General features: G+C 38.9%; 2 protein-coding genes across 2 annotated transcripts; both read left to right on the top strand.

Annotated features, from left to right (window-relative positions):
* The first annotated feature begins 2,083 nt into the window (after window positions 1–2,083).
* Window positions 2,084–2,478, top strand: LOC141388567 (uncharacterized). Its single transcript, XM_073958485.1, has 2 exons — window positions 2,084–2,095; window positions 2,170–2,478. The coding sequence occupies exons 1-2, from the start codon at window positions 2,084–2,086 to the stop codon at window positions 2,476–2,478; spliced, it is 321 nt and encodes a 106-aa protein (XP_073814586.1).
* An 8,090-nt stretch (window positions 2,479–10,568) lies between these two features.
* On the top strand, window positions 10,569–10,992 carry LOC141388566 (uncharacterized). Its single transcript, XM_073958484.1, has 2 exons — window positions 10,569–10,616; window positions 10,684–10,992. Exons 1-2 carry the CDS (start codon window positions 10,605–10,607, stop codon window positions 10,990–10,992), a joined length of 321 nt encoding a protein of 106 aa, XP_073814585.1. The 5' UTR covers window positions 10,569–10,604.
* The last annotated feature ends 2,107 nt before the right edge of the window (window positions 10,993–13,099 follow it).

The following is a 13,099-nucleotide window of genomic DNA, read 5'->3' as shown; positions in this document are numbered from 1 at the left end:
TATCTCCGTTATTTGGATACCTACGCCAACCTGCTTTACATCATTGTAATGATGGGATTTTTTACTTTCATTGTCAGACTTTGCTTTTGGAAGGTCCGGAACCAAAGCTGTGATATTCGTCATTATTATTAAAATCGCAAATATGTTGTTTGACCTACGACAACCTACGTAACATCGTTGCAAAGGTGATATTTTCTACTTTAATCAGCAGGTTTTGCTTTTGATATACCCCTTTTAGAAGCAAAGATATTCGCTTTGAAATAAAACGTTGACTTTTTCTCCAAATAAGTTTTTTGCCCATTACGACCCCTAAATATTATCCGACCATCATCAAAATCAATAGGCTTCTTCATCTGTGTGACCCCCATTAACCCTCAAAATTTCGTGACGATCCGATCAAAATTGAGACCTGTAGCGGATTTCCAAAAAAGTGGAAAAATGGGATGTATTACCTACTATTGCGATATCTCCGTTATTTGGTCACCTACGCCGACCTAGTTTACGTAATTGTAAAGATGGGATCTGCTACTTTCAAAGCCAGGCTTTGCTTTTGGAAAGTCTCCAACCAAAGCTGTGATATTCGTCATTATAATTAAAATTGCAAAAATGAAAATTTGGGTTTTATTTGCGACTATTTTACATCATTAGAAAGGCGATATTTTTTACTTTTATTGTCAGGTTTTGCTTTTGGTATACCCCGTATAGAAGCTGAGATATTTGCTTTGGAAAAAAACGTTGTCTTTTTATCCACATACATTTTTTGCCCATTCCGACCCCTAAATATTATCCGACCATCACCAAAATCAATAGGCTTCTTCCCCTCCGGGACCCCCATCAACATCCAAAATTTCGTGACGATCCGATCAAAATTGCGACCTGTAGCGTGATTACAAGGTTTAGATGGACAGACGGACAGACGGACGGACGGACGGACTGACGGACGGACACACATAGCCACATCGACTCAGCTCGTCGAGACATTCATTTTGGTATATATAAGTATGGGTCTACGACCATTATTTCGATGCGTTACAAACTTTTTGGCCAAAACCAACTTATAATACCCTCCCCACATAGTGGTGTAGGGTATAACAAGTAGGAAAAGCGTTAAGTTCGGTCGGGCCGAACTTTTTATACCCTCCACCACAAATTTCAGCCATTTCGGTGGATTAATTTGGCCAAACCCTTCAAAATACCGAAAATCGGAAGATATCGTCCTATGGGGGCTATATCCAAACGTGGACCTATATAAACATTTTATGGTAGAAATATTTCTTAGCCTCTGAAAACACAAAATACTAAGTTACAACCGATTCTGTTGTCAAATGGGACTAATACATTCAAAATATATTAAAATGACGCGTACTTTATATGGGGCGTTATATGGGGGCTATATCAAAACGTGGACCTATATAAACCAACTTTGGTAGGAATATTTTTTGGCCTCTGGAGACACAAAATACCAAATTACAACCAATTCGGTGGTAAAATGGGACAAATATCTTAAAAATTCCTTAAAACGACGACGCGTCACGCGTCATTTGGTATGGGGGCTATACGAAAGCGTGGACCTACATAGCCCACTTTCAATACCAAAAGTCCTACGTACAAATAATAGATTTTCCCAAAATTTCATCCACCTACGTCAATCCGTTCGGACGCTAGAGTGATTTCCACAGACGGACAGACGGACAGACAGACAGACGGACAGACGGACGGACATGGCTATATCGATGTAGAATTGCACGCTGATCAAGAATATATATAGTTTGTGGGGTCTAGAATTATTATTTCGAGTAGTTACAAACGTAGTGACAAACTTAATATACCCCCACCCTATGGTGGAGGGTATAAAAATGGGTATTTTGTACAAGGACGTCTGTTAATCACTCAGAATCAAAACCACAATTAATCTACCTACTTTAGTAATAAATGAAGATAAGTATAACAAACAAGCATGTGCTTGGCATATTTATGTCTCAAGACACATTTTTGGATTTAAGTATAAAAGACTTGCGCACTACGGCATTCATTATCAATTTTAAATTGTCACTAAAACAAACCACAACAAACCTCCAACAAAATGTTCAAATTCGTAAGTTTATCTTCTGCAACATTTGCCTGGGAATAAATTATTAATATTGCTTTGTTCTCCTCTCTATCTTTTAGATCGCTGTTTGCTTCTTCGCCCTCTTGGCTGTTGCTGCCGCTAAACCCGGTGTAGTTGCTCCTTTGGCTTATACCGCTCCAGTGGCTTACTCTGCTCCTTTGGCTTACTCCGCTCCATTGGCTTACCACGCTGCCCCAGCAGCTGCCGTTGTCGGTAGTGCTGCCTATGTTGCTCCCTATGCCTCCAGCTACAATGCCCACACCATTGCCCACTCTGCTGCCTTCCCAGCCACTTATGCTGTTGCTCCCGCCGCCTATGCTGCTCCAGTAGCCACACCCTTCGCCGCTCCCCTCTTGTTGAAAAAGTAAATCAGAGAATGTGAATTTGAATAAAACAAAACAACTGTGATGACAATGGAATATTAAAAGCAATTCTGTGTTTTAATGAAGGGTTTCATTTCTTATTGGAGGTGAATGGTTTATAACACTGTGCAACATTTTTGAGCCAATCGCGTGCAAACAACTTTTGTCCAGAATTTTATGAAATATAGGCCAATAGGCAAATACCATATTTGGTTTTTGTTTTCTTAGATCGGGTTGGGTTTATGGCCTCATCTAAACATGGTTAAAGATCGAATTTATATATGGCAAAAATCAAAAATGTTTTACAATCGATGATTCCGAGTTTCACCCTTTCAGAATTCGCGAACTGTTAACATATCCCATATTGTATGACTAAAATTCTTTAATATGAAGTTTTTAGGAGGGATGTCGGCAATTTAAATTTAAAATGTTGCTTTTTGTTTGGCTTTAGGTCAGAATGATTAAAAAACAGAGGGTTTGTTTTTTATTTAATTTTGATTGTACCAATATTTCGACTTTCTTTGGAAGTCATCATCAGGGATTTTCAATTTAATTTTCTCTTTTCCAACTCAAGTCAGAAGGAAGTCTTGTAGAGAATTTTCCAGTCTTGTAGAGAATTTTCACAGCTTCAACATTTTCTTTAGTCCCATTTTGATATGACTTGCGGTTTCCAAGCAAAATCTTGAAGACTTAAGATAAAAACCTAAAAATTTGAATTGAGTCTCTATATCTCAGAAATGGTAAAAACTACGAAAAAAACCTAAAGGTCAGTCTTGTAGAGAATTTTCACAGCTACAACATTTTCTTTAGAATCATTTCGATACGACTTGCGGTTTCCAAGAAAAATCGTGAAAACCTAAAAAAACCCTAAAATTGTGAATTTTTATCGCGATTTATTTAAAAATCCCTCCGGCGATTTTTTTCTGTTTTCTTTGTTTTTCTTATCTATGAACATTGCTGTTTCAGAATCCGCGAAATCTTCCCATGTGTAAGCGGTTTTCATCAAAAGTTAGTTAAGGCGCACTGAGCATGATATTGTTTTATAAGGAGGCGATACTGTCAGTGCATTGTCTCAATTTGAACTTCTATATCTCAAAAACGGTAAAACCTACGAATACATCATAAAGGGCAATCTTGTGGCGAATTTTTACAGCTACAACATTTTCTTTAGGCCTATTTACATAGGACTCGCGGTTTCCAAGCAAAATAGTGAAAACCTACAGAACCCCTAAAAATGTGAACTTAAATCGCGATTTATTTGAAAATCCCTCCGGCGATTTTTTTGTTTCTTGATATTTCTCATCTATGAGCATTGTAGTTTCAGAATCTGCAAAAACTTCCCAGGTGTAAGCACCTTCCATTTAAAATTAGTTAAGACGCACCCTGAGTATCCTAGTAATTGGAGTCTAAAGGCCAAAATTTAGTGAGTGAATTTTCTTAAAAAAAAACATATTTTCCGTGTAAAATTTACAAGTGCCATTCAATTTCTTTTGAACCCCGCGTGAATTTAGTTTATTTTGCGCGTCGGACCTAATGAGCCCTTCCGCGATGGAATCCATCCGCTATAACCGCGTATATAGATACCTTGGAAATAGGAAAAGCACCAAAAAATATATTTTGACAAACCACGTACTAAACCGCAATTTTTATACCCTCAGCATTTATGCACTTTCATATCGAAATAAAATCGAAATAAAGGTTGTTTGTTTGGGTGTTTCAGACAATTTGAAGTTAATTTAGCAATGTCTGTTCGTCTGTCATTCTGGCTGGTTGGAGCGCCCGATAACTCTCGAAAGCATCAACCGATTCGGTCCAAAATTTGGCTTTCGTAATATTTTGTCCAAACTTAGTTTAAGTTCGAAGATGGGTTATATCGTTCGGAAATGTTCGGAAAATTTGTGCGCACGATAACTCTTGAATGCCGATTTTGTTCCATACTTTGCACATGGTAAAATTTCTACCTGACTTAGATAATGTTCCAATATTGACTAAATCGGTCCAATCCTTCGGGCACTTCCCACACAAATGTTCAGTTTAGGACCTGCTCTCGAATCGCTTTGATTTTTGTTGTAGCAACTTGTATTCACTGCCCCCCCATACGACGGTATACGTTTCATCAGGGGCAAGTCCATACTTCCTGAGAAAATAGCCTGAAAGTTACAAAAACCCCTATGACACGGTGTGTAGTGGTTGGAGCGCAAGATAACTCTCCAACGATTTGGTCCAAAATGTGGCCTACGTAATATTTTGTGCAAACTTAATTTAAGTTCGAAGATAAGCTATATCGGTCCACTCCTTCAGGTACCTCCCCCACAAAAGTTCAAGAATGTTCGAAAAATTGTGCGAACGATAACTCTTGATGGGAGTGACCGATTTGGTCCATACTTAACACATATCTACCAGTTTTTTCAGGGCCAAGTCCATACTTCTTGTGAAATTATCCCAAAAGTTGTAAAAAACCCCTATGGCACCATATGTAGTGACTGGAGAGCTCGGACCGAATACTGCGTTCGTGCACACTTTGGATATTGTAATATTTCTTCGAATATTAGATGCAATTCGAAGGTGGTGCTTATAGGTCCACTCCTTCCGGTACCTCCCCCACAATATTTGGAAATATTCTCTAAAATGGTACGCGCGATTTCTCATAGACGTAGCAACCGATTTGGTCCAAAATTTGGATCTCTAAATATTGTCGAAACCTAGTTTATGTTTTAATTTGGGCCCTATCTGTATAATCCCTGTGTTGTTAAGGGTCTGTTCGATGATCCTTTGGACATTTTTACCGAAGGTTTTCCTAGTGGACCTGTTTACAGCGATATTATGTTATCCCCGCAAATTTTTGTGCTTTAATCCTATCCAAACTTTTGTCGGTTCATCATACGTCCAACATTTTGAAACCCCCCAAAATTCATAATTTTTTTTTTGTTTGGGAAAAAACTTTTTCAATCCACATAGGCTGAGGTTACATACTTTTTTATTTGTTTTTTTTTTTTTTAATTTTTATATAAATGGAATCCTTTATACGGGATTATAATATTTGCAAAAACTCGTATCATAAATTACAGAGATACGCGAGTAATATGGGTCTTTTACGCAAAATAGAATGTGGAGGCACATCCGCGGTTCTTGAAGAATCTATTTGGAATAGGTGTATATTGACGTATTTTTGATGGGCGCTAATGAAACCGGATGCGCATCAAAATCGTATGCCATTGCGCGACTTTTACCCACTTTCTGGTTTTTGATATTGTGAGATGCAACTGACGGCACACAATGGCCGCTTTAATTTATTTTTTAGAGGTTTATACGGACTCTGAGGAAGTATAATATAGATTTGCTCCCAGAGTTTTGTAATTCTTTTTTTGATTTTCCGCGAAAATAAATATTTTAGAAATTATGGTTGGATGGACATCAAATGCTGTCACTGATATATGCCTACATTTTCTCAATACAACAATTAAGAAATTTTAAAATAATTTTTCTTTATTAGAGAATAAAAACCGCCATAACGTTTGCGCGCATACGCCAATTTTGTGTAACAGATTTGAAACCAGAATTTTTTTCTCAACCTTTAAACCAAAAATCGTAGATGTGCTAGCAAAAAAATTTTAATTTTTTTCAAATGGAATTGCAAAGGAAATTTGGTTTATACCATATTTATGTTCTAACATAAAAATATATGTTATAATATAAAATATGTTTGGATCCAAGCATATGTTATGTTAGGGGCTGTTGCAAACATATAATATGTTTGGATCCAAAAAAAAAATATATGTTTGCATCCAAACACATTATATGTTTGCTGAATTTTTTTTTCTGCGTGTAAGTCTACAGTTTGATATAGCCCCCATATAAAGGTCTACAGTGTAGGTGTGGGTCTACAGTTTGATATAACCCCCATACAAAGGTACCACCCGATTGAAGACAATTTTTTGACCTAACTTAGGCCTGAAAATATTAACGGGAACGGAAAATAATTATTCACAGTGCTGCTCGGCCGAATTTAAATTTTTTTTACTTCCTCAATACTCAGGCTTACTCCCAGTGTAGTTTTTTTTTAACAGTATTAATGAATTTTTATAATAATTTAGTTTAATAACAACATTTTAATGATACTTACTTACTTACTTAGCTGGCCCATTACAGAACATTTGTTCTATAGGCCGAACTAAGAAGAGATCTCCATTCCTCTCTATTTGTTGCTTTACACTCTGGAATACCGCGCCTTTTCATCTCATCATCCACTTGTTTGCGCCATCTATTCCTTGCCCTGCCAATTCTGCGTGCACCGCCATGTGGCATGTATTCATACGCCTTTTTAGCGGGTTCATCATCGCTCATTCTTATGATATGGCCTAGCCAACGCAATCGCTGCATCTCGATACGTTTAACAATATTGATGTCGTTGTATAGCAGATACAGCTCGTGGTATCGACGTCGATATTCACCGTCAACGCAGATTGGTCCGTAGATCTTTCGAAGAATTTTTCTCTCAAAGACACCAAGCACTGCCATGTCTGCTTGCGCAAGTACCCAGGCTTCGGAGCAATACATCAGCACGGGTAGTATCAGTGTTTTGTAGAGCGTTATTTTTGTTTGACGAGATGTGGCTTTGTTTTTAAACTGCTTACTTAATCCAAAGTAGCATCTGTTGGCCAATACAATTCTTCTTTTTATTTCACAACTGATGTCGTTTGTTGTGTTGACGGAGGTTCCGAGGTAGACGAAGTCTTTTACTACCTCAATATTATAGGAACCAACTTCCACAGTCGGTCCGAACTCAATGGACGCATTGCGCGTCGACACCATCAACTTGGTCTTCTCACCGTTTACCGCCAGACCCACTTTAGCAGATTCTCCTTCGACCTTTATAAAGGTATCAGTTACTTCTTTTACTGATCGGCCCATGATGTCTATATCATCAGCATAAGCAAGTAACATGTGACTATTGGTGTAGATTGTGCCACTTCTTTTGACATTTGCCTCTCGTATAACATTTTCTAGCAGGATGTTGAAGAGGTCACACGAAAGGCTGTCTCCTTGTCTGAAACCTCTTTTGGTACCAAACTCTTCGGAGAGGTTCTTTCCTATTTTAACTGAGGACCTCGTGTCAGTTAAAGTCATTTTACAAAGCCGGATGAGCTTTGCGGGAATACCAAATTCAGACATGGCTTGGAATACCTTTGAACGCAGCGAGCTGTCGAAGGCTGCTTTATAATGGACAAAAAGGTGGTAGGTGTCGATCTGCATCTCTTGGGTCTTCTCCAGGATTTGCCGCAGGGTAAATATCTGGTCAATGGTGGAATTGCCAGGTCTAAAGCCGCATTGGTATGGTCCAATTATCTCGTTGACTATAGGCTTTAGTCGTTCGCACAATATCCCTGACACGATCTTGTAGGCAATAGGGAGTAGACTTATGCCCCTATAGTTAGAGCATACGGTCTTATCTCCCTTCTTGTGGACGGGGCACAGGATACTCAGGTTCCAATCGTCGGGTACTCGTTCTTCCTGCCAGATGGTGCTAACTAGCTGATGAATACACCTTATCAGCGTGTCGCCTCCGGTTTTGAACAGCTCGGCTGGTAAGCCATCGGCTCCTGCTGCCTTATTATTTTTCAGCCGATTTATTGCTGTCTTTACCTCATCTTGGCTGGGCGGTATACATTCAATACCATCTTCTGGGATTGGGACTGTGGTATCTTCGTCGTCTTCGCTGCTATTGGATACCAACAGATTTGAAAAATGTTCTTTCCATATCCTGAGTACACTATCTGTATCAGTTACCAAATTACCTTGCTGGTCTCTACAGGAGGATGTGCCTGTACCAAAGCCATCAGTTTGATGCTTGACTCTTTGGTAGAATTTTCGGACTTCATTCTGGCTCCTGTACATCTCGATTTTTTCACACTCCCGCTTTTCCATCTCTCTCTCTTTTTCCTGCGGAAAAGACGTTTCTCCTCTCTCCTTTTCTCCCTGTATCTCTCTCGTGCGCTACGCGTTGCTACGGATTGTAAAGTAGCCTTATATGCCGCATTTTTCTCTTCGGTGGCAGCACGACACTCCTCATCATACCATGGATTCCTTGGTGGAGGTCTCTGGTATCCAAGTATGGATTTTGCGGCTGTTTGCATGGAGTGGGCAATGCTTTGCCATTGCGCTGATATTTTATCGGGATGAGGAGTGCTTTGATTAAGCAATTGGGCTAGTTGAGTGGAATATGCTGTGGCTATCTGTTGTGATTGCAGCTTACCGATGTCTAACTTTCGTGTTGTGTCTGTTCGTACTTTGTTTGCTACGTTTAAGCGGGTGCGTACCTTTGCTGCAACAAGGTAGTGGTCCGAATCAATGTTTGCGCCTCGGAACGATCGTACATCCAACACGCTCGATGAATGTCTTCCATCTATCACAACATGATCAATTTGGTTTCTTGTTTTCTGATCTGGAGACAGCCAGGTGCCCTTATGAATATCGAGATGATTAAATCTGGTACTGCTAACTACCATGCTTTTTGCAGCTGCAAAGTCTATCAGCCTCATACCATTGTCAGATGTTTCACTGTGGAGACTAAATTTCCCGACTGTTGGGCCAAAGATATTCTCCTTTCCAATTTTGGCAACTGTCATATGTTTCTTCTAAGCGCTCGTAAAATATATCTTTGGTCTGTTCGTCCTTTTCTTCAGTGGGAGCATGAGCGCAAATAAAGCTGATGTTGAAGAATTTAGCTTTTAATAGAATTGCAGCGAGTCTTTCATTCACTGGGGTGAAGATGGATACCAGATGTTTTAGTCTCCGACTAACTACGAATCCACAACCAAACTCATGCTTTACGTCATGGCAGCTATAATACAGTGCGTCACCTTTAGGTGTTGTTGTGATGCCTTTCCCAATCCATCGTATTTCCTGTATGGCAGTAATATCGGTCTTGTACTTTTCAAGTACGTCTGCCAATGCGAAGACTGCATCTTCTCTTTAAAGAGTGCGAACATTCCAGGTGCAGATTCGCAGATCATGGTCCTTAAAACGTTTGCGGTGTTCGTCAACTTTAGAGGGGTTTGTTTTTCTTTTCTTTCGTTTTTTCATAGTATGCTGTTTTTTCTAGGGGAGGGTTACCAACCCGACGCCCAAACCCAAGTTTTTAACGTTCTTATGGGTGAACGCGCGGCACATGTTAGCTCACTACCTTTAACGGGTGTTAAAGGCAGTTCCCCAGGTGACACCACGGGGAGGTCAGTGTCCACTTGGGATGAAAGAGGGACCAAGATAAATCCTGGGTTTTGCCAAACGAAACGTCGGATAAAAAATGAAATAAAATAATCTTTATTTTTCATTGGGTGCCACCGTGGTGCAATGATATGCACACCCGCCTTGCACACATAAGGTCGTGGGTTTGATTCCCCGGCTAGGCAACATCAAAACACTTTTCAACGGTGGCAAAATACCCCTCAGTAATGTTGGCGACATTTCCTGAGTATTTGAGCCATGTAAAACTTTTCTACAAAAGTGGTGTATTAGACACGCCGTTCGGACTCGGCGATAAACTGTAAGTCCCATATCATTGAGCTAATATTAATCGGGGAGCACTCATTGATATGAGAGAAGTCTCCATTGTCCCTTATGGGATGTTTGTGGAACAATTATATATATTATTATTTTTCATTAACAAACATGGACCTTAATGCCCAATAAGACAATGTCTTGAAAATTAAAATAAGAAATAGAAAGGTCGAAAAACAAAATTATACCAGCAAAAACTAATTTTAACAGACGTCATAGGTTGATGACGTACTTACTGTAGTAATCCAAAAAATCCAATCCAACGAAAGGTTATTTCTTTTAGTTCTGCATAATAATTGTGTTATTTTAAAGACCTCCAAGAACAACCTTCCCTTAACGGCAAAACCCATGTACTTTAGTTATATACCTATTCGTTATGTGAATTTTGTTTACGGAAAAAATAAATACGTATGTGTACATGTATGTTATCTGCACACATTTAAACATGTGCTTTGCATATTTATTTCTGCCTTAACACTAATTGTGTGCTCTTAGTATAAAAGACTTGATCATTTGAGCATTCATTATCAATTTTAAATTGTCACTAAAACAAACCACAACAAACCTCCAACGAAATGTTCAAATTCGTAAGTTTATCTTTTGCTAAATTTACTTGCGAATAAATTATTAATTTTGCTTCATTCTCCTCCGTAGATCGCTGTTTGCTTCTTCGCCCTCTTGGCTGTGGCTGCTGCTAAACCCGGTGTTGTTGCTCCTTTGGCTTATACCGCTCCAGTGGCTTACTCTGCTCCTTTGGCTTACTCCGCTCCATTGGCTTACCACGCTGCCCCAGCAGCTGCCGTTGTCGGTAGTGCTGCCTATGTAGCTCCCTATGCCTCCAGCTACAATGCCCACACCATTGCCCACTCTGCTGCCTTCCCAGCCACTTATGCTGTTGCTCCCGCCGCCTATGCTGCTCCAGTAGCCACCCCCTTCGCCGCTCCCCTCTTGTTGAAAAAGTAAATCAGAGAATGTGAATTTGAATAAAACAAAACTGTGATGACAAATTAAAAAAAGGACGTTATTATTTTTGATGTGGTATTGATTGATTTCAGAATACTGGAAACAGTTTCCCTTCGAATGGAAAGCGATTAAGTAGGTACATCATTATAAGTTTTTCATGGATATTTTTTTTTAAAAATCTCACCTTAATGACCAGCTAACAAATGCTATATAGATAAAATCATTAGCATTTTTTAAATTATTCCGATTGTTTTATCTAGGAAAGCTATTGTTATACCCTCAACCAAAAATTATACTATAATGGAATATATATGAAAATATTTAGGTCCTCCGCCACGTCAAGTGTTACTCCTATGAGGGGCAGAATACTTTAATTATACTCTCCACCATAATATATATAATTGTTCCACAAACATCCCAGGCGGGACAAGGGAGACTTCTCTTATATCTATGAGTGCACCCCGATTATCAATGATATGGGACCTACAGTTTATCGCCGAGTCCGAACGGCGTGTCCTAAGACACCACTTGTAGAGAAGTTTTACATGGCTGAAATACTCAGGAAATGTCGCCAACATTACTGAGGGGTATTTTGCCACAGTTGAAAATTTGATGTTGCCTAGCCGGGGAATCGAACCCACGACCTTCTGCGTGTAAGGCGGGTGTGCGTACCATTGCACCACGGTAGCAATAATCAATGTCCACCATAATATGGAGGGTATAATAACATTTTCTATCTGTTTGTAACATATGGAAATATTTGTCGGACCAGCATACAATTCTAAGTCAATACAACCATGTCCGTTCGTCCGTCTGCCTATTGAAATCAAGATACAGTTCGCAATATTTGAGCTAGAGCTTTTTAATTTGATATGAAGTTTATTTTACCCCTAGGATGTTTGGTATTGAAAATAAGCTATATCTGCCCACGTTTTGATATAGCCCCCATAGAACGGTTCTTCCGGATTTTAGGTATTTTGAAGCTTGTTGTCTCAAAATGGCTGAAATTTGATATTTTAGTCTTCGTTGGGGTTGTAAAACTTTCCACCTAAAATCTGTAGGTGTAGATCTACGTATTCATACAACCCCTATAGAACAGTACCTCGCGATTTTCAGTATTTTAACGGTTTTGGTCACAATATACCACTGAATTACCTACACACAGAAAAAAATGGTCTCTCTAACATATGTCCCAAACATATTTTGCAGCAAACATATATTTGTTTGCAAGCAGTCCCAAACATAACATATGTTTGGGTCCTGCAAACAAATATATGTTTGGGTGCAAACAAATACAAACCCAAAAGCCACAAAAAACAAAAGTTGTCAATATTCAGAATTTGGTGTGCCCTCTTCTTGGTCGGCAGTGGTTTACATGTTAGAAATAGCCAGTGGACGCTTTCTGAGAGCAAGGGAGCGTAAATGTCAATGTGAAACACATTGAAATGTATGCTCACTTGTTCTCAGCAAGCGCTCACTGGCTATTTCTAACATGTAATCCACTGCCGACCAAGAAGAGGGCACACCAAATTCTGAATATTGACAACTTTTGACAGTGTGTTAGTAAGATTGTATACACGCATGCTGCAAAACAAAAACAAATCAAAACATTTACTCTCTTTTGTGTGCTCTTTGTTGCGTTCGGGTCATGTGTGTGTGAATTGCCGAAAAACTTCGTAACTTCAACAATACCAAAGAACGTCATTGATGTAAACACGTTTATAAATGGGGGTTTTTTTTATTGAAAATCATAGAAAAAAAGCAAAGCAACAAAGACACATACATATAAATACTTTAAACTTTAATAAAAGAAAAACTGAATGAAATAAATTATAAAAAGTCGCACTTTTAAAAAGAAAAATTATATAGAAACATCGTTGAACGCTTCTTCTTAGTTGTGAAATAAAATACATTTTCTTTAAAGTTGAAATCATCAGCGGGAAATCGGTTGATTTATTCACTCACATTACCGCCTTTACTCCACGATGTTCTCGAGAACACGGATGAAAAAAGACCAACATAATTAATACCATTTTTTTCTTTTCCCCTTCGCTTGCTACGTTGGTTAACAACAACAAAGCATGAAACAAGAGAGCCCTGTTGTTAC

This window comes from Musca autumnalis, unplaced genomic scaffold (genome assembly GCF_047663935.1).
Source record: "Musca autumnalis isolate F117 unplaced genomic scaffold, ASM4766393v1 scaffold_97, whole genome shotgun sequence".
Classification (NCBI taxonomy): Eukaryota; Metazoa; Arthropoda; class Insecta; order Diptera; family Muscidae; genus Musca; species Musca autumnalis.
The sequence above is the reverse complement of the archived record's forward strand: the minus strand, read 5'-3'. Positions and strand labels throughout refer to the sequence as shown.